The 23,379-nt window shown below is 35.5% G+C and overlaps 1 protein-coding gene across 2 annotated transcripts in view; it reads right to left on the bottom strand.

Moving 5' to 3' along the window:
* LOC149806929 (G2/M phase-specific E3 ubiquitin-protein ligase-like) overlaps nucleotides 1-23,379 on the bottom strand; it is a 27,555-nt gene continuing 4,176 nt past the window's right edge. Inside the window, exons 2-8 of one of the 2 annotated variants that reach the window (XM_089959836.1) lie at nucleotides 18,480-18,587; nucleotides 17,015-17,063; nucleotides 10,799-10,965; nucleotides 9,628-9,948; nucleotides 7,538-7,642; nucleotides 5,953-6,241; nucleotides 1-4,420 (exon numbers count right to left, since the gene is read on the bottom strand). In XM_089959836.1, the coding sequence (XP_089815962.1) occupies nucleotides 4,188-4,420; nucleotides 5,953-6,241; nucleotides 7,538-7,642; nucleotides 9,628-9,948; nucleotides 10,799-10,965; nucleotides 17,015-17,063; nucleotides 18,480-18,548 (1,233 nt within the window). In that variant the 5' untranslated portion in view covers nucleotides 18,549-18,587 and the 3' untranslated portion in view covers nucleotides 1-4,187. The remainder of the gene's footprint in view (nucleotides 4,421-5,952; nucleotides 6,242-7,537; nucleotides 7,643-9,627; nucleotides 9,949-10,798; nucleotides 10,966-17,014; nucleotides 17,064-18,479; nucleotides 18,588-23,379) is intronic. The other variant, XM_089959842.1, reaches the window with a different exon arrangement.

Here is a 23,379-nt window from a genome sequence, read left to right on the forward strand (position 1 = left end):
TGATTACGTTTATTCATATTAATTTACAGACGGTAACAACAAATCTCTGTGTTGTTTTCTTTTAAATCTGGTTCAAGCTGACATCCTTTAGATTGTTAAAGAACATTCAAAACATTTAGTTTCCTAGAGAGATATGGAAAAGACACTGACAAATTTTTTACACAACAAAATTTATTGACATTTTGAAAAGTTTTGGTAATTGAAAATGTTGTTTACTGCGATATTGAATATGCTTTTAGTGTAAACAGGCGAAAATATATATTCTGAAAACAGCAACAAAGTTAGACTAACAAAATACAGGAAGACACGATATGGTGTCAGGATTTTCAATGTTGTGACAATAAAGGTAACAATAACAGTTTTCTGAGAAACCGAATTCACAGAATTCATTCATGATTTTTTACCAGTAGTGTTCGATCAGCAGAGACCAGATAATACAAAGCCTTTGATAAACACATTAGAAATATCCACACTTTTAAAATATATTCGCACAAGAAGAAATAACAGAAATCAAAGGTAGAGGCAGTTATCATTTGACTACATTCGCTACAGATCCTGCTCATAAGAATTGCAACGAAAATTATAAATTTGGGAAATTCATCCTTTTATTCCTTCACCACTTGTTTGGATACTTTTATTCAGAAGAACTTTGTTGTTGAAAAGGTTTTAAAGAAAAGGAAATACATATATGTAAAACTAACGATTATATTCATAGATAGATTTCGTCTCATGCGTGAAACTCTTGAACAGTTAGCAAAGAAATTGAATGTCACAAAATTTAGGTGGACAAGCAAGCATTTTGAAAATATTGGGGTATAATGTCTTTGAGAAGACATTTACACCTATGATAAATGAAAAGTTGTAAAGTTTTTGCTGAAATGACATTACCTTCAATGTTTACGTTCTATTCAGAATCAAACATTCCTGACGATGATTGTCATTACGATAAAGATGTATTCTTTCACATGAAACAAGACGGATATTAATGTTGTGTACGAAACACTAAAACTTTGATCCTGCACATTTCTACAACTCATTTGGTTGAGCACATGATGCAAGTTTTAACGATATATGTAAAAGAATTTGAATTACTAACTGATCTTGATGTGTAAATGATAATTAAAATTGGACTGTATGTAGGCATTTCCATTATCATTAACACAAATGCAAAGGTAAATTACGAATTCTGTACGAAATAAAGTCTGAAAGACAGTACAATAAAACAAAGCTGAAATCATTATTCATCGTTAATAATTTCTACGACAGTGCAATGTGGGAACCATTATCTGTATAAGAGTCCTGATGAGGAAATGAATAAGAAATGAAATGGATAGAAGAAAATCTTCTCGAAATACCAGAATAATAGCAATACTGATTGCAAAGTGGAAGAAGATACAGAGTTTCCTAGATCTGCATGATTACGGCCAACCTGTTATGATTTATCTCGCCTGCAAAAACAATTTATTGAAGAGAGCAAAATAAAAAAAACATAGGTTCCTCAGCAGCTGCTGTGTACAGTGAAAAGCAAACTGTGTGACACATTCAAGAAACCTGAAATCCTGAAATTATTAATCAAGTTAGGAATTAAACTGATAACAGCACACATGACAGTTAAAGACCGACACAGAGCTAAATAAATGGCTTCAACAAAATGTCAATTACAGTTTTGAGAAGGACTTCTTTAAATTGATGAACAGCGATGTATGCCGTAAACAAAAGCACATAAACTGTGAAAATATGTTAAAAATGAAAACATTTTTCAAAAAATTAACAATTAACAGATACACTGTAAGGTGCCAAGGTTGGGGTCCTTTTCACTGTTTACAATTAGGAGCAAATATAAATATGAGATATTATGGTATATGATATATCTTTAGTAGTGGATACAACATTACAAGAATAAACCATAGCTAGTATAACAGTGTCAGAGTTTTTTTTTAACATAATGGGGTTGGGGGAGAGAAAAATCCACAAAGAGAAAAGTTGTATACGCATATATCGCATGTAGTATTTTCGTATTCCTATTTTCTACTTTTGTCATTTTTGTCATCCGTTCTTCCACCCAATAAAACTTTATGCATAAATCGATACAAACATAAATTAAATATTCACATACACACACACGCACGCACGCACGCACGCACGCACGCACGCACACACACACACACACACACACACACATATATATATATATATATATATATATATATATATATATATATATATATATATATATATATATATATATAGACACACACACACACACACAAATCATATAAGTCATAGACATACGTATGATTTTAAAGTAACTGAATTATCTTAAATGCTAATGTATGAGTTTAACAGCAACAGTTAATAAAATAAAAGGCGATAATATAAAACTACTAATGACAGATAAAGATTCTTAATGAATCTGTGCTGAAATAATCAAATTTATGATGACATGAAGAAGATTACGTTTATTTGCTACAAGCGACTGTGACGTGGAAAACTTATACATTTATATAAAATTCCTCAAGTGAATAAGAAAATTGTTAGTTTATGTAACACTTAATTAAAAGGTACATCAACAAAACAGGCCTGGATTGAGCTGTAAATGTTATTCATTCAATGATGAGAAAAAGTCAGAAAAGTTATAATGAAGTATGAGATCAAACAAAATTTAAGAAGTATCACCTATAAAAAGCGTTCATTAAATCAAGCGAACACTAGACAAGAAATATCAAGGCTTAGCTCATAAAACCAGGAATGTTTAGCAAGTAAACCAAGTGGCTCTGTGCTGCATTGAGGCTACGTATTATTTATTTATCAACCCCACACATATTGCATTTTGCATATCTTACTAAATAGCGTAACACATCAGCCTAACATTTGCATATTCGGTGTACCTTGCAGATATTCATAACGTCTTTAGTAAATGTTAGCAGCATAACCACGCGTTGCACCTTAGCAGCACAGCTCACCTTTAATTATAGAGTAGTAGCTATTTTTGGGATACTGCTCGCTTCGTGCTACAAATCAAATAAATACCAATGACGTATGAAGATCTAGTCTGTTGGAAAAGAAATGTACTGGAATGGTATCCGTCAAATGGACAATATTAATGGCTTAACTATAAATCTTACATTATATTTAGTGTCAAGCCTTTTCGAGGTTGAAAAGGGCAGAAATATATGAAAATCAGACAAAAATTATGGTGTTCCTTGGAATACTTACTCTAAAATCCTAAAAATGTTAATACACTATCATCGTTTAGGTACGATTTTTTTTTTTACATATTAAGAAGAAAGAAAACATTAAACGTAGGGGTATAAATGGCGGTGAGGCATATCTATAAAAAAAATCGTGAAACCTATTTAAAAGCGATTCGATCATCTACTGCACCTACTTGATGGTATAGACAACAACAATGGATTTAAAATACCAAAAACAAGAAATAGAAAACTGTATATCACCTTTTAACCTTTATTTTAAGCTCTTACAAACTCTAATATTTCAGGATTTATCCGCCACATAAACTAAGTTTCGCGGAGCTGATTAAATTAAGTCTGGCATAATTCTTTTGATGTGTGAACAAAATAAGCCTCGTTGTAAATGCAGGGCCGGCCTTCGTCCGATTGAACCGATTTGGCCCAATCGGGCAATTTTAAGTTCAATATCATATAAAACTTGTTTAAAAGTTTATTTGCAAATGCAGTGCTCACAGGGGGACTCGCCAAAATGATCCAAATCGGGACCGTGTTTGCTAAGGCCGGTGCTGTATACATGAACATTTCCAAGTGCCTTAGTTGCATTGAATGAAAGGCCACGAACATCACTATCAACATAGCTGCACCAGCCTTCATTGTTGGACCACTCATGATATGTACATAGTAGTTTCTCGTGCAGTACGAGTATGTCACTCAGAATATAGTCACCTTTTCTGGTATGTCACTCAGAATATAGTCACCTTTTCTGTAGTGAGTATATGCGAGTTCTTGTGTCACGTCATCAGTATTTTAAAGTCATCTTAGGTGTTCAGTCTGATTTTTAATTACTTTTTGTTTTGTACACTCACCATGACAGTGCTCGAGTGTTCCAGAATCCCCACCCATACACTAATTATGCCCAGAATCCAAAACATCTTTCAATCTGGAAATAATTTCAAACAAGGAAAAGAACAATAACAACAACAATCAAGCTTTTTTTCAATCTAAACCAAATCCACATCTGCCATTTTCAAGCGCCGATCGGAATGAATTCTTGAAATCTGGCAGTGTTTTGTTGCCGAGGGGAATCCACAGTTTTGTTGTGCACGTCCTACTCTCGGGTAGGCTCTGGGTTCGCTTGTACGTGTTGAACTCAAGTTGTATGTCTTCCTCTTCTAGAGTGGGATCTAGAGATCCAGTTATGAACTCGTAGAGCCAACAGGCCTCCTGGTCTGAAAAAAAAATGCATATATTTATTGTGTGGTAGATTTTATTACTATATGACTGGGAGTAGATTCTATGCAGTGCGTTATTACACCGCCGTTGTGCTCCTCGGCATGGAACTTAATGTTAACTGTTTCACACTCACCAACCCTGCAGATAATGTATGTAAAATACGCTCTCTCTCTCTCACACACACACAAATTACATCTACTAGAAAGAGCGCCAGTTTTATCAGGTCGCAATTCTAGTTAGGAGGCATTTAAATTTGGTTTGGTTGTTCATGGCACGGCAACACAAGTAGATTCTCTAGTGACGATGTAATTAGAGCAATGTGTTTTGTCAAAGGAAGCAGAATAATCACTGACCCAGGCTGATCAGATGGTACGATTCGAGCCTGCACCATATAAGTCAATAGTCGAGCACACTATACATTAAGCCACATCAGCTCAGGAGCTCCATTAGTCGCTTCTTACGGTATATATATATATATATATATATATATATATATATATATATATATATAGAGAGAGAGAGAGAGAGAGAGAGAGAGAGAGAGAGGAGAGAGGGGGGCGACTAATGGAGACAGGAGCTGCTATAGCTTAATGTATAGTGTTATAGTGTGCTTGACTACTGACTTATATGGTGCAGGTTCGAATCCTACCATCTGATTAACCTGGGTCGGTGATCATTGTGCGTCCTTTGGCAAGATGCTGTGCTCCAATTGCATCGTCACTAGAGAACCTACTTGTGTTGCCGTGCCATGAAAAACCAAACCGAATGTAACTGCCCCATGACTAGAATTGCGACCTTCATTGAACTGGCGCTCTATCTAGTAGATGTAATTTGTTCTTGGTCGAAACCGGTTTGGACAAAGAAGATCTCTGGTCCTACGGACAATAGCTGGCTCGAGCGTTGGAATATTAATCCCAAACCAAAATCATCTGCCACATTCAGTTATATAAATGCAGATAGATCAGGGTGGACAAACCCAAGCCCGCGAAAGTAATCTGTCCGGCCTTCTGGGCATTTTAAAACAACACATAAACCTGGCTCGTGAACAGTTATTATATTAAAGAAATTAGTGTTTGCGGGCCTCTAGTGGTCTTGGAAAATGCAATCTAACCCTTGGCCGAAAAAGGTTGTGCACCCCTGATATAGATCAATTAAATAGCTGAAACACTACAGCGTCTATCAAAGATATAGACCCTAAATTAACTTGTTATATTTCACCTGGATTTGTTTCATGTGAAACATTTCTTATTGAATTTACTGCTTTATTTCACTCATTTTAAACAGTTCGGATGGAATTTAATAGTTTACTTCAATTTTATCAAGGTTCTAAAGATATTTCAGTTTATCAATTAACAACTTGTTGTGTTGGCGTGTGTATGCATTCATGTGTGTATGTACGTATGTATGTATAACATGTGTTCTAGCTTTTTTCTATCTGTATATGCTTAAAATGTTTGTCTATAAGTATGCATCTGTCTTTCTGTGTACATGTTAGGGCCAACAACATTTTAAAACTGTCTAAACCTACCCGTCACTGTCTTCAGAAATTCTGTGAAGAACAGCTTGGCCTTATTCTGCTGGTCATCTTTTGCCTCCAGTTTATCCAAGGCTCTGTTCAACCTGGTCTGCACGTACTTAGCACTAATGCTGTAATCAGCCGTGTGGACGAGTAAGGGCAACAAATTAGGGTTGTCTTTTGTTGCCTTCAGGAAGCCCATGTGATTTAGACCTTTTTTCAGATTGTCCAAGGATGATTTACGCTTGTCAATCAATTCCCAATGCAGCAACTGTTGAATCAGCATGTCCCTGGTATTCATCTGGTGAAAATAAATAAATAAATAAATAAATAAATAAATACGCCTTGGCCGTTTCATTACGCTTTGGTGGTCCATCTGATTTTTACTTTATACCCTATGGGATCTTCCCGCTAAACTCGCGAGCAAATTCGAAGGCCAGTATAAGTGCTAGCTGTCTCATAAACGTTCAATCAAAAGATGACACTTTTAGGATCAAGAGACTGGTTTTTTTTATTCATTTTTTCCCCTCTTCAATATACGGACAAATGAAATGTATATATGCATATTGATATGTCTAAAAATCGAACGGCGGAAAATTCACTTAAAAATATACGCAAAGGGTCGCCGTATCATGCATATATTGCAACCTGTTCTGTATGGTATACTATGTGAAGATGTCTTACATTAATTACAAGCCATATGAATGACATGACTGAGTAAATTTCTTGATTTTAACACAATGAATGTGGGTTTGACCACATTAAAATGTTTCCGGTTGAGTTTGGAGCCCCAGTCAATCTAAATTAGAGGTGTTGTTTGGGAGTGCCTTTCACTGTTAAATATTTATGACAGGGAATGATTTTCACCATGGATTGATTCAGAATAATCGTTCTTTATTTGTAGATACTTTATATTGTGTTTGTGAAAGCAGTGTGTCTGAAATGCACGAGTAAATGAAGTATGACATAGTCAAGAACTACATTTTCATCGACGTCGAAAAGGACTCATGACCCAAATAGGCTTTGGTCAATGGTCATTCAAAAAACATTAGAGGGTAACAGCTGATAATTTGTAGCATGTGTTAATGTACTATAATGGTGCCGTCCCCCCTAGAAATGGTAGTATTATTGAAACGTTGGTCTGAATTCTGCATGTAGACAATATATTGTAAAATAATGAGTGGTCTAACCCCATGCATAGCTTATTTCTCACTTCAGACTGGTATCGCTGTCTTTGTTGACATCAACCCGACTTTGAAAAAGAGACTAGTAATTAGCCCCGTCGACTTGTACTTCAATTGTTTAAATACAGGGAGTTTAAGTACATGGGGGGATTGTTTCAATAAATATTTTGTAATAGCATGGATGTTAATGGAAAATATTATTCGTCAAATATTTAGAATGTAACAAAAATGTATAAAATTTTACACGTTAACTAGTTCCACATCCATTTACCGGGAAAATACGGTCATTTTTGATAGTGAAAAATGTCCGGCATTACGAAAAAATAAACGGTAACAAATATCTAAAATAGATCAGAGAGAACACGAACATTCTGACATGCATAACTGAGACAAACAGACGGACAGACATAGACCGTAATTGCACGTGATGCTGGCCAACCAATATAGTCAATTGCATGGGCACTTGGATGCCTATTGATCGCTCTTGTCAGCTGATCATTGTCCTTGACTTCCATAATCTGCAATAGAAATGAGAGGTATTCTCACCGAAGCTGAAAATTACAAGAAGTAAGGTCTGGATATAGTTTCATCTCAAAGGTAAATTTTCTTATTTTGAGCAATTATCTGTATTAAAATAGGGTAAAACTTCTTCTTACGAAAGAGATGGACGAATACGCCCTGATCGTGTAATCAGATGACAGCCAATTAAAAAAAATATATATGTTATCAAGCAACGGTATAAAATCTGTCAGTGATGGGTGGTTTTTAATCAGAATCAGGTGTCAGGCTGTTACAGATTTAACTGTTTTTCTTCAGAACAGAAGGAAAAAGCTTTCTTGCAATAAAAAATATTTTGATTACATTTTCAAACAAATGTTTACTTTTGCACGTCAAAATAAATTTAGACACGGTAGAAACGATTTAGCCCGAGCGAAATGTCCTATATATTAATTGATAGAGCCTGCTGATGTGTAACTGAGAAGAGTAGTAAAACAACGCAAGCATCGGTGTTTTAAAAAGTATCAAAGGGGACGAAAAAATCTGGAAACTATAAATAACATATAGGAATTTTGTCTTTAAAAATGTGAATATGGAATTCTGAAGAGATTATTTAGCCTATGGTATTTTTGTATTTTTTTTTTTTCTTTCTTTGCCACAGCGTCACAACCCGGCTTCAAAAGTAAGAAAAGGACAAAGTAACGGCTTGAATATTAGTACGTGGATTCTACAGGATGTTATTTTTGGTTTGTTTGTGATTTAAAAAAAATTAATTATTGTTATTTTTTAATTTTAACAAAATGCAAATTGTATGTAAACAGCGGTCAGTGTTCCAAGAGAGCTAACTTTCCAAAGCCGCCTCTCATGTCAATCTGAATTTTGCTTGAGTTATTTCTCTTTAGCTTGTCTGGTTCACAAGTTGGTCGGGTTCATTCTGAGCCATAGTCGCTAAATAAGTGACTCTGCTATCTAACGACTTACTGTCCAATTTTGGATAATATCCCTACGCCCACCAACTCTGAGGCCACGTCCGTATGTTAAGATTAACAAATTAGTTCTATCCACGTGTCCCCATTACTTTGTAAATTGTGATGACTTATTGAAGACAATCTAAAATATCTCTTGGAAGTAATTTTAAACTAAGCACAATTCTGTCGAAAAAAGTGTGTTACCATGTGTTTCTGAAAAGGTTAAAACTGACAATGGTTAGTGGAGCAGTTCCGTTGTCAAATCTTTATTTTCTGAGGTGCGAAGTTATGCTTGTTGTGAATATCTTCAATTTCGGAAGTAAATAAATCGTGGTTCGCAATCCCATAATGCCTAAACAGAAGTAATCGGTTTAAAAAACAAACAGGACCTTGTGAAGTTTGGGGAGGCTTTCGACTACACCTTGAACACGTTATTGTCTATATCAGTGGTTCCCAAAGACCTGTCGCGACCCAAATTAGGGTCGCGAGGACGTTCTTGGAGGGTTATCAGGATTTTTATTTTTGAGGGTGGAAAAATTTGGAAACGGTTTGATGAGGCTCAGAAAAACTTTATTTTTATGGTCGCGGACAAAATAGTTTGGGAACCACTGTCAATATCTTGCAGAGGAAATGGCAGACCAACGCCTTTATCAAGGTGATACAGAGGCAGCCGACTCGAGCTGACCTGAGCGGGGATTTAACCAGCTACTCGTGGTTTACAAGATGCTCTACCAAATGAGTTACCACACCTCTACACAATTCAGAAAACAAAAGCATCTCGTACGTCTTAGTAACTGGAATTTCAAACCTTACATGTTTTTCTAAGTCTACGAAAACTAGCAATGACAGAAATGAACGCACTCAAAAAGTTAAAACGAAATACTCGAGCAGATGTTGGGATCATCTAATAACTTCTGTTGCATAAAAATGACGCATGCTGACATCTCTATAAAATTTAAAGCATTGAACTGCTCATATTTTCTTCTTTTATGCATCTACATGTATTCTGAAACCCAATTTGTTTCTTTTAAACCAACCTTTTTGATCAAACTTTGTATCCCGGGGTCTGGCACATCCTCTACGTCCAAATGAGAAATGAATTGAACTCCTGTCAGATAACAGAAGACACAGGGGGCTAAATAGGGAAAACCGCAGTCTCCATTGAGTACCGACGATACGATTGCCCTTCCGAAGGCCTCAAATGTACCAGTGTTTACAAAATCCATTGAATTTGACGGAACTCTTCTTCTTCTGTGTCCAACAAATAGTTCCATTTTCAATGCCTCTTTGAAAAATAGCGAATAAAACTCCCTTCGAAGCCCCGATCCATCCAGCCCCATTTCGTCCACCTTGTTGGACTGAAAGGTAATAAACATTTATTTAGCTTCATAGTCTCCCATCCGTATTATACGGGCAACAAACTAAGGTTGCCTTTTTCGTCGACTTCAGGAAGCCATGCGATCCAAAAATCAAAAACAATTTCTTACAGTTATATGGGTTGTCTAGGTAAGCAGCGTGACCACTAGAAACTTCATTGCGTGCATAGTGCAACTACAACACACCTAGCAGTTCAAACATGGATGCTATCTGCCATCATTGTTTCCTAGTTGACTATTTAAAAACACCACAAAAAAAATGCAAAATACAAAACAAAACAAACATAAACAAACAAACGAACAAATAAAACACGTGCAGTCTTACCTAGCCCAGCTTTCCAAGTAACGAATTCGTGATTACATTGGATGACTGATGCTGTCTGGATATGTTGTATTTATAACTAAAACATAGTGCATACACATAATTATAACAGAAATAATAAAACGTTTTTTTGTTATAGCTTATTTACATCAACTATAGTTACATCTTTGATCACATATTTGGGATTATTATCCAACCCGAACAATCAATGATCAAAGAAGAATGTTACCAATTCTGTTTAAGCAATTTAAAAACGGACAGAAGCAGATTGCATGTAGCCTCATTCGTTTTTGGTGTAGGTCGCTCTTTTAATCGTTTCATCAAGATTGCAGCACAAAGTTACGATAACTTATCAAGACACATTAATACGAGAAAGACAACAAACTGTGCTCATGTTTTCATTTGCGGTATGTCTCATAAAATTATTTCCAAAAGGTAGATTGTCATGAGTTACTTGAGTATGGAACTTTTGATCTAAACTTCTCGAAAATAGAAGAGACAAAAATATACCTGAAAGGTGATCATAAGTTTCTGGTGGACATTGGGCGGATTCTTGTAGAACGCTATCGCCGTTTCAAAAAGTTGGTCTCGGTCGACGTTCAGACGGACAATGTGAATCTCATTCCCAATGATTTTATCCAAGATCGGACGAAGAGTGAGTCTATAACTGAATAAATCTGTAATTGGTGGGAAAGAATTTAGCGAATGAAAAATTAACCATACTTAATTATTTTCATCCTTTCTCATTAATCATATCCGTTTTGGTAAAATCTGTGTTTAATGTGCGCTTCTGATAATCTTTATTATATTTTATAAGCAACACGTTTACACATCACTTTATGTGACTCTGATTATTCCAAACAAGCACGTGAAATTCTTGCGCAGGATTCTCATTGATTAACTACGACCGCGGCAGTTTTTCTTGCCCCGCCTTCTGGAATCTTTCCAATCGGTATCCGAATGAACTAAAAGTAGTACACGGGAAACATTGGTGCCACCACGCGATATAGATCTTCTACCCCACCCCAGGACAAGCGTAGTTGAAATCTCAGCTTATATGAGTAAATAGACTCGCAACTCTTACAAAAAGAATTTCGACAAATGCTGCTCTCCAAACTGACAGAAAGTTATCCAACACAAATTATTGCAGATCCGAAAATGTAAATATCCAGTTACAAGAAGCATTAAATCTACAATCGCTATATTGGACAACACCTCTGGTCAAGATTTAGCACAATTTCTACGTTCTTTGTGGGCACGCTCTACAGATATTATGTACTTATGAGAGAGTGACAGGTTTAATGTCAAGTTGTTGCATCTGGAACATGCACAATAGAGAGAATGTTGGCATACCTCTATGTGACTTCATGTACTGTGGTTGACATTCCTTTAGAATTTTACTTGTGGAAATTGTACATGATCTAAGCACACAACTAACCAGAATGACTGACCCCGTGTGTTTTTACGACCAGCCCGAAACAATCTGAAGTACACTATCTATATCAGTTATTAAATCAGGGAAAACAAATTTTGCAGAGACGACAATATCAGCTTCTGAAAGTGCAATGAATGAATTACCAAATACACAAAACGTAAAAAAAGTTTTCGGCTATTTTTATTTACAATTTATGTCTTTAGTTCAGGAAGTGAAAATGAACAAGCGGAGCTAGAATATTTTATTATATAGATGCACATGTGAAGTAAGGCCAATGTCTATTTTGAATAGCCAGTATAATCAGCTAGGAAAAGGGGGGAAATTCTCTTTCTTAATTTTTTTTTAACCATCTGCAAAATAATAAAATACAGAGCGCCACCTAAATGATTTCATCGACATTACGTCACGTGTTATCTAAATGGTAACATCCATGGCCATTTCCGTCACGTACTAGATAAAACCCTCAGATGTAAGTAGTAGCTATTTTTGGACTTCTTTCAAACCGTGGTTATTACTATGTCATAACTATTTATTGACTTCACCACGAATTAATGACCAATATCAATGTATACAATAGTTTAAGGTTACTGGAACTGAATAATTTTCTCAATTGCTTTCACTAAAAAGTTTCAGGATAAACAAAACCAATACAAATCGAAAGAGCAAACATTTATTCAATGGTCAAATGTCTTTTCAATGCCAGTCTTTCAATGAGGATATATTTTTTGCACGCCGAACCGGACAATCGTCCGATAAAGACTTACAAATTTAGGAAGTATATCTATTATTGACTTCCAGTCTCTACGTAACACTTAAGTAGCTCGACTCGCGTCTGAAAGAGACGAGGGCATCCCGACTGTTGTTGCCTAAACATATTCGAAATGCTATGTGAAAATTTGACCAACAAAGACGTAGTTCTAACTAAGTTTAAGCCACACAGGTCATGTAGGCATTCAACACCGACTATTTCAGTAATGGCTGTCATTTTTTAGAATTTGATTCTACATACCTTTAACTGGCAAGTATTCACTTCATTTGGATTCTTATACGTCCACATTCTTTTAGAAGGTCACTATTTAAACGCCCCTATGAAGTGCATTCGGCAAAATCAATGGTAAAGTACGTAGACATTTTTGGACGAAATGAACCTAAAGGTGTGATCAAGTACAATGCGGACTGAAAGTCGCGCGATGTGATGTCACAGTGGAAGAGGCTTGGCATATTGATAAACAAATTCGTACTACCCAATATTGTGACGATTCCACTCAATGTGCCCTTTTCTTGACCCATGTATAGCACATGGCCACCATAGTAAAAGACCATAGGGATCGATAATTTTCGTCTGGAAGTTTCTTGATGACAGTTAAATCGCACAGTATTCATTAATCAGGATTGGATAGACTTTGGTTAAAGATAAACAGTGTTAAAATTTAAAAGAACAATTTATATTTAATTTAAAATGAGTAAACGTGCATACACGAACTGTGTGATTTGTACTAAAGTCTCGTTCAACTAGACTGGCTTGTTCACTGTAACCGATAAGAGGCGCTTTAATCAAACCTTGTAGAGGCGAAAATGCAAAGAAATTTCTCATTTATATTGCAAGTTTAAAATAATGTCAATTAAACATCATTTGAAAAGTTAGAGGCGTGCTTTAATCAGTCACTGAAACCGTCCATGCTCACATGAAACATGACATCATCGCAACATAGAAGTGACGTAGTGTCACCACAACAGCCAAACAAATCACTTTCCAAATTGGGGAATGTTTCGTTCTGGAGTTTAAAGAAAAACACGCAAAGTAGGCAAAAAAGTGCGACATGTTTTAAAACTTTTTAAAAGATGGCGTTCTAGGGTTATATATAGTCTCACGAACACCAGAAGCCTGTTACATTCATTATATGTCTGCTATTTCACGTACACTTTTAGTTGTCTCCATTGTGGTCTAATTTGGCTAGGCATATGATTTGCATGTGGAGTGGCTAAAATCTTATAGATACTACCATAATGTGTTTGTAGTGGTAGCATTGCCATTGGTAGCTTGACTGTAATAGTTTTTCTTAGCTTTACATTTTAGACTGCTTGCTATATTTAGTCACTTTTGATTGTTTTCCGAGTCCTTTATTCCATGAAACTTATCTCGTTTGTGTCCTGCTTTTTTTTTATCTCTTTGGTCATCTATTTCGGTTGAATCTCACGTTTAACACGCATGGTTTTACAAGGAGCATAATTGCCTAATACATTGATAAAAAGTTTGTACCATGCATCCAAAGCAGTATTAACATGTGGAATATTTGCAAAATCATTTAAAGCCATCAAATACAGGTCATATATATATATATATATATATATATATATATATATATATATATATATATATATATATATATATATATATATATATATATATATATAATAATAATAATAATACAGATTTTTTCTCAGTTAACTTGACATTGTGAAAATCTTGCAGTATTTAAAGATACTGAACACATACGTCTAAAATATTATAGTATATTAGGAACTACTTTGTAAACAAAACATGTACACTCATGAAGTAGACGCTGTAGATTTTAGTTTATCAGAATTGTTTGTGGATAAAATAAAGAAGCTGTTTCGTCTATTTGAAAGTAGTGATGATAAAGTGAAAAATGTGGACGAATTTAATGGGTCACACATTAAACTTTTAAAGAAGCAAACGAGTGAATACGATGTTCGCAATGTCCATAACCAACGTGAGAAACGCAGTATTGAAAATACCATTCTGATCATTTAAACAGATATTTAGGATAAATGTTCGTAACTTTTCGTAAATAGAATGGTTCAGACTATGACCAGTGCTCTCTAGGGTCTATAAAAATAGCAGAAAAAACCATATTGAGGCCAATGGCTGTCGCATATCTCTTAGAGACGTACCATTTTATGTCAAAGCACTAAATTCGAGGAAAAAATTGCAACTGAAGGTTTTGGTTGAAAAGTAAGGTCCTCAGAGCCAATAAGCCAAGATGACGAAGAATACGTATTTCCGCTGGTGAAAGGACTGTCTTACACCACTTGCTTTGCAATTTTCTGCGTTTTTTAAAATATTTTTATATACAATATTTCGGATTTAGGATAACGATAGACGCCATACAGGTTATATCATAGCTGATGTATCAATAAAGAGAATGCAACTGACTAGGCATTAGCATGTCTTTTTCAGCTGGTAGATAAGAATAGCAAATTGTACTTTCTAAGTTAGTTCTGCAAATCCGAATTATATGAGCTATGTCATGGGTTCTAAATCTGTATTACCCTCCTAGAAATTGTACTGTAATTTCGACTACATTTCCAACTGCAGTAACATTCTACTTACTGCGCTCAAATGAAATGAACTTTCGATAATTTCAATTGAAAGAGTTCATATTTTCCCTACATTATGATTCCAAACATTCAAAGACAGAACAGAAACACACATGCAGCTTAGTTAACACGCATCCCTTCCTACTCAAATCGCATGTACTTCGTGTGGAGTTGACACAGCTAATAAATCAAGTGCACAACCAGCAGAACTGAGTGAAACCCACACAACCACCACCCAATCCATCCAATCGAGACCAACTGAAACAGTTGCTGCAATGTGCTTTCATTCACAATGTGACTCTAAATTTCAGGTAGACCAACATGAAAATTCGTTTTGAAACTAATCAGAATAGGCTATGTCTGTGTCAAGTTTACTTCTGTCGAAATACTTTCAATAGTGTGGATTTTAAGATCATTTCTCCTATTATATTTAATTTTAATTTCTTTTATATTTATGTACACAGATTCGGTATACTCTTTGTTGGACAGCGTTATGGACTTTCTCGGTTCCCCCAAAATGTTCGGTTTAAAAAAGCAAAAGTCATGCGAGTTTGCTCAGGTTCTAAATATGGTCGCCAATTTTTTTTAAATAATATTAAAATAAATGTTCCAAAAAGTGCTGCAAGGAAGATTTTCTTGGGCTTCGTTAGACCAATCAGATTTATATTAAGTGATAATGCTAAAACAATAATGTATCATATATAATAAACCGCAAACACTGTACGTAAAGCGTACTGACTATATGATATAATGAAATGAGCTTTGTTGTCCGTGATATCCTTTTCCTTGGACCATCTGGTCAATGCTGACAATCGTTTAAATTGTCTATGCATAGGATGAAGAAGCTTTCCCGTATAGACATAACAAACTACCTTTAAATATCTTTGGAGCCCCCAAATCCCCCCCAAAAGACAAAAACAAAACAAAATAAACAAACAAACTGGATAATTGACATAGATCTCAGAATTCTTATAACGTAATTAAAGGAGATGTTCTACGCATAGTTTTCGTAATTTGTGCTCTCTGGTATTTTATTGTGCGTATATGTTTACTGGTTTATGCATAAAGTGCTTATCCATTGACATTCGAATTATACAAATACTGGTTCTTATTCTTTATCTATTTGTTAAGTCTTAAAGTCTGTTCAACTGCAAGTGCTTATATCACCTTTGTTTCTGCACAAAACGCAAATGTGTCATAAAGACGATAAGACATATAATCTAATCACACACTGAGTGCCATAAACACTCAAAGACATAATCTTATCACACATTGAGTGCCATAAACACTCCAAGACATAATCTTATCACTCACTGAGTGCCATAAACACTCCAAGACATAATCTTATCACACATTGAGTGCCATAAACACTCCAAGACATAATTTTATCACACATTGGGTGCCATAAACACTCCAAGACATAATCTTCTAAATCACACATTGAGTGCCATAAACACTCCAAGACATAATCTTATCACACATTGAGTGCCATAAACACTCCAAGACATATAATCTTATCACACACTGAGTGCCAGAAACACTCCAAGACATAATCTTATCACACATTGAGTGCCATAAACAGTCCAAGACATAATCTTATCACACATTGAGTGCCAGAAACACGCCAAGACATAATCTTATCACAAATTAAGTGCCAGAAACACGCCAAGACATATAATCTAATCACGCTTTGGGTTTCAACGCGTTCCTATTTTATCTCACATTATCTAAAATGGTGCAAAGGTCAACGTTATTAGCTGTTTTAATCAGTTTTAACCAGTCAACAATCACCGATAAATGGTAAATGCATGTTGTAAATATTGCATCCATTTCCGATAAATCGTGGTATCATGCACTTGGTAATTTATACCATATAATCTGTACTGCATATTCAGAACATAGTGTCATTGAAAGAAAGAAAAGACAAAGAAAGAAATAACTCGGCATACCTGGACATGATGTAACTTGAACAATCTGGGCAAATTCCCTTAAAAGCCCCTGAAAATCAACACAGTGTGAGTATCATTATTATTATTATTATTATTATTTTACATTTAGTTCTTCATTTGATCTACGGCGTAGTTCAAACATGCAAAAATATATCTACAGCTTCAAAAGAGTGAAATTGTTAAAACCTCATGACCGTAACTTCGTGGTTTGTGACTTGGTTCAGATCATCTGCTAGCATCTACAAAACTCCTTCAGATGGTGATAGGTAGTGAGACACTCACGCAGTATTGGTGTTCAGCTAACGGTTTTGGTAATAAATAGTTCAGCTACTGTTTTGGTAGCAGGTAGTAACGCATTCATGTTGTATTGTTATTCAACTATTGTATTTGTATTGATAACAGGCTGTGACACATTGACGCTATATTATTGTTCAACTGTCGTTTGGTAATAGGTTGCGACACATTCACGCTGTATTGTTGTTCAAGTATCGCTTTGGTAACATGTTGTGACACACTCGCGCTGTATTGTTGTTCAACTATTGCTTTGATAACAGGTTGTTTTACACTCACCTGTATTATTGTTCAACTATTGTTTTGGTAATAGGCTGTAACACACTCACGCTGTGTTGTTGTTCAACTATTGTTTTGTTAATTTGTAGCGACACACTCACACTGTGTTGTTGTTCAACAAGTGTTTTGGTAATTGGGAATGATATACTCACACTGTATTGTTGTTCAACTATTGCTTTGATAACAGTTTGTTTTACACTCACGCTGTACTGTTGTTCAGCTATTATTTTGGTAATTGGTAGTGACATACTCACGCTGTATTAATGTTCAACTATTGTTTTGGTAATTCGTAGTGACACACTCACGCTGTATTGTTGTTCAACAAGTGTTTTTGGTAATTGGGAATGACATACTCACGCTGTATTGTTGTTCAACAAGTGTTTTCGTAATTGGGAATGACATACGCTGCATTGATGTTCAGCTATTGTTTTGGTAATTCGTAGTGACACACTCACGCTGTATTGTTATTGTTCAACAAGTGTTTTGGTAATTGGGAATGACATACTCGCGCTCTGTTTTTGTTCAACAAGTGTTTTGGTAATTGGGAATTACATACTCACGCTGTATTGTTGTTCAACTATTGGTTTCGTAATGGGTAGTGACACACTCATGCTGTATTGTATTGTTGTTCAACACATGTTTTGGTAATTGGTAGTGACACACTCATGCTGTATTGTATTGTTGTTCAACACATGTTTTGGTAATTGGTAGTGACACACTCATGCTGTATTGTATTGTTGTTCAACACATGTTTTGGTAATTGGTAGTGACACACTGAAGCTGTATTGGTATTCAACAATTTTTTTTGTCATCCTGAATTAAGAAGATCAAACTGAGTTACAAATATAACAAATAGCACATATTTTTATATAAAAGGATACACACGTGTCCTTACCTCGTAAACCGGTTTCCTTGCTGTATTCTCTGGGTTTTCTTGCTTAGTTGCTTTGTTTCCCATGGTCATAATATGTGCATCATACCCTGAGTTTCAACATGCTTCTGTCTTAATAAATACAGATGTTTAATTAATTATATTTACGTTGCAGCTTCCCATATATGACTACAGTATTCTATTTCGGATTGATGTTTGCTCGTAAAACAAAATATGCCTCCTGATTCTGCTATGATGTTATTCGTCGTTCAAGTTAAATACTAGCGATGACGTAATGCCCTTGGACAGAACACAAATAACTCGGTATCAGGTAATGCGAGTTTTCACCTTCCATCCATACAAATCCCTCGCCAAGTCAATACTTTAACCTATTATCTTAAAATTTATACACAGTATTCTAAATGCTTGTGAGAAAACCTTTATTTCTCATTATTCATTGATGCAGACTTCTGTGAGGAGAAAGCTACGTAACAAGGTGCGTTTTTTTTTTAAATTTGCTTGTCTTTGAAATACGCGTTTTCATTTCCACACATAGAGAAAAAGGTGCTAATCTGAGTTATAAGTGTTATAAGGTCAAGTCTGTGAAAAAATAAAATTTCATCAAGAAAACACTGATTTTATTGTTTTGACTTGTAAGTAGCATATCTCTCAAAAGGGTCTTATTACAAACATTTTACTTTTGGTTATCATAAGCAAATCTATGAAGCCGCTTAGAAGAATGTCACAAATATAATCCATGCAGCGAAATCAGCCCGCTACTCTACTAAGATCATGGAAAGTTCCAGCTGCAAAGAGCTCTTCGAGATTACTAACCAGCTAATGTCAAGGAACAAATCTACACCACTTCCAACTACCTTCTCTCCAGTCGACCTTCCGGTCATGTTTGCAAATTTCTTCCGTGACAAAGTACAAACCATTAGAGATATGCTTGACACCACACTTTCAATTGACTCGTCGTCACCATACAGTTGGGATACAGAATTTGAGCGGCAACCATTAGCAGCATTTGAACCTGTCTCTATGGATTTCGTACGTAAAATCCTGATGAAGAGTGGACCAAAGTCATGTGAATTTGATCCAATTCCAACATCACTGCTGCTTGAGTGCTTATATCCAGTATTGCCTTCAATAACTGATGTTATTAATACCTCTTTCTCATCCGGGGAATTCCCATCATTTTTCGAAACTGCCATTGTAAAGCGTCTGCTGAAGAAACCAACACTAGACCATAACGATTAAAGAACTACCGCCCAGTTTCTAATCTCTCTTTCATACAAAAAATCTTAGAAAAGGTTGTTCTATCCCATCTTGTATCTCATCTGAATTCAAACAGTCTTTTTAGCAATGTACAAACTGCATATTGCACTTGCCACAGTACTGAAACTACTCTTCTAAAAGTAGTTAATGACATTCTCTCTGCGTTGGATAGCGGAAAGATTACATCCTCACCCTCCTTGATTTGTCTGCAGCATTTGACACATTAGACCATGATATATCACTTCACCGTCTCCAGCATGTATTTGGCATTCATGATACAGCCTTACTGTGGTTCAAGTCCTACTTGGTCAACAGGACACAAATTGTATCTGCAAATGGAATACACTCCAGCCCAGTTGATCTATGCTGTGGTGTTCCAGAGGGGTCTGTTCTTGGACCTGTTCTCTTCATTCTGTACACTCAGTCGCTCTCAAGTGTCATAGATCATCATTCAGTGTCTCACCAATTGTACGCTGATGACACCCAAATATACAAATCTAGCCACCCAATTTAAGATGATGCTACAATCCAAGGTGTAGAGAGGTGCATTTCTGCTGTGAAATCATGGATGAAATGTAACAAGCTGCAGATGAATGACGATAAAACTGAGGCCATTCTGATCACAACACAAAGACTTTCTCATTCACATCCTTTACCTCAAACAATAAATATCATCAACACCAACATTAAATTCACACAGTCAGTACGATACCTAGGTGTTACTCTGGACAGTACTCTCACATTGCACCAACATATCTTGAGCTGAGACGAGTCAGCTCAATTCGCAAATATCTTTCAGTTGATGCCACTAAAACACTTGTGTGTTCATTAGTACTTTCAAGAATGGATTATTGTAACTCAATTATGTCTGGTTCATCTCAATATCTACTCCAGCAACATCAAAAAGTTCAAAACACAGCTGCTCGGATCATACTTAGAGTACCACGATCAGAGCACACCTCCCCGCTGCTCTGTACCCTACACTGGCTATCCATTCGATCCAGAATCAAACACAAAATTTGTTCTCTGTGCTACGTTTCACTGTCGGACTCTAGTCCAACATACCTTTCCGACCTCACCCATGTGTACACACCAGCAAGATACTTACGCTCCACTTCTGACAATCGTATACTCATTATTCCCACTATGAAAACAAAGTCATATGGACAGCGTTCTTCTGTGCTCTCAAAACTCACTTATTTCGACTGCAAGAACAAACTTAAAGACCTAATAATGTTTCCTACCTTAAATATTCTCAGCATGTTTTTTATGTTTTCTAATTTCATGGTGTTTGTTTTTGTAATCATATCATTATGTGTTTTTTTGTCTTATAGGTGTTGTCTAATGTTGTAAAGCGCTTAGAGCTTTTAAAGATTAGGCGCTATACAAAGTCCTCATTATTATTATTATTATTATGTCCCTCCAAAACCATTTTATTTTAACCATTTCTAGACTGGCTCCGCTTTGTCCATATAATTAATATGGTGGTTCCGGAAATATCCTGCCAAAAGGTTATGGATAACACTTAAGTAAAGTTTCCTCATCGAAAACTGAAGATGCCCAACAAGAACTGGGCTGACCAAGGAAAGTTTTGATAACAGCAGTAACTGCAGATTTTACTCATATGGTTTAGTTTAAATAGTTTTAATTATTCTTGCGTGAATTAAACCGAATGGAAACGAGTGAATGACCATCCGTACACATCCCTCTCCTTGTTAAACCTTTATAACTGGACTGAACACTTATTTTTATTAACTCATATATTTCATGTTATACGGGGTAGATTCTTATATATATATATATATATATATATATATGCAACCACAAGGCAAACCAGTCCCACATTGGTTGCTAAGTAATGTATACGAGTTAATTATTAATGTCTTCTCGTGAAGTAGGTTTATGAAATGTTTCTCTGTTTGTAACCGATAATTTATTCTCATTTACAACACCGTTATTTAAATCCAATATTATTGTGCGAATTAGTCTGACTAGCACAGGCAACAATCAACAATGAAAGCCAGTGACGTCATATTGTTAGGCATTTCACACCCCTGGTACTTTGCCAGCATTCATAATGTATTTGATAAAGCAAGAACACTCATTCTTCAAAGATCTTAGCAAAACTTCCTTTGATTTATCGGCTTAAAGCGATTTTTCAATGAATGATATGCTATACATGTTGCTCGTTATATCTGGTCGAGGTAAAGCCGGAAATAAACTCCGTAAAAAATATCAGCTCATGGGAGGCTATTGACAAGCTACCTCAAATAACCACATTGTCCGAGCTCAATACTCAAACTCAGTCTCTAATCCTTTAAGAAGAATGCCACACCTACGTTGCTAAATTGTCTTTTTAAATTCGTTTGTACATATTACCGAAGACTGCATTCTTCTTGTAACTGACATATATATATATATATATATATATATATATATATATATATATATATATATATATAATTATTTAAGTCATTTCTGCTTGTTCAGTGTTCGGTCTGTGTATTGAGAGAATATTTTTGTCTGCAAAATTGTACATCATAAATTAACAAATTCTCATTTGTTTCGTCCAACTTTAGAACACCAATTCCACCCTCACCATGGTTCTGATCGTTTGACCTGTCTGATAAATCCACATTAGACTTATATTTAAATATGTTTTTAGTTGTCTGGCAATCACTCACAAAAATAAGGCCATTCCAATAGATTACAATATTTATACACGGTCTTTGAGTCGATATTACCCAACATGTATCATTATTAGTTACCAAATTCAAAACATTCTAAGACAAACCGTAAAAACCTATTTTGGACGAAGTCAATACAAACACGCCATACTGATGAACACTAACCTAAACTAGACACAACGCAGCTATGAAATAATAGGTTCTCATAAATTCTGTACCAAGTACCTTTAGATAAATATTTTTTATATTATTGCTCATAGTTCTCTGCCACCGACTTGTCATCTACCTAAAGGCATAAGGGAAAGTTTATCTGGCATTTACATGAAGGAGTAAAGACAATATCAGTTGGCATCTACCTAAAGGCGTAAAGGCAGTTTCAGTTGGCATCTACCTAAAGACGTAAAGGCAGTTTCAATTGGAATCTACCTAAAGGCGTAAAGGCAGTTTCAGCTGGCATCTACCTAAAGGCGTAAAGGCAATTTCAGTTGGCATCTACCTAAAGGCGTAAAGGCAATTTTAGTTGGCATCTAATTAAAGGCGTTAGTGCAATTTCAGTTGGTATCTACCTTACGGAGTAAAGGCAGTTTCAGTTGGCAGAGAAATCAGGGTTAGTATGATAGTTTCTGACGTTTTAAAGTTGTTCTGTTTTTTATTTTAACAATGAAGGGCGGATTGGCATCATTTATGTATTCATGCCAGAATGCTTGCTGTGAAATTTGGATATCGTCTGTTGACCAGTTTTTGCAAAGTGGTTAAAAATCGTCTCTGTTTTTCAGCAACAATGGCCATATTAAATATTGGATCAGGATCATGTATACGAAATGAAAGGCCCTTTTGTCAGGATTCTTTTCCGTCAAATTTGGCCTAACACTGTTCATCAGTTTTTGAGTAGAAGTCTTGTAAAATATTTTACATAATTTTTGCAAGGGCATACTTATTTGTTAGCATAATCGCGTTAT

This window comes from Sinohyriopsis cumingii, chromosome 1 (assembly GCF_028554795.1).
Source record: "Sinohyriopsis cumingii isolate HCF-2022 chromosome 1, ASM2855479v2, whole genome shotgun sequence".
NCBI classification, from domain to species: domain Eukaryota; kingdom Metazoa; phylum Mollusca; class Bivalvia; order Unionida; family Unionidae; genus Sinohyriopsis; species Sinohyriopsis cumingii.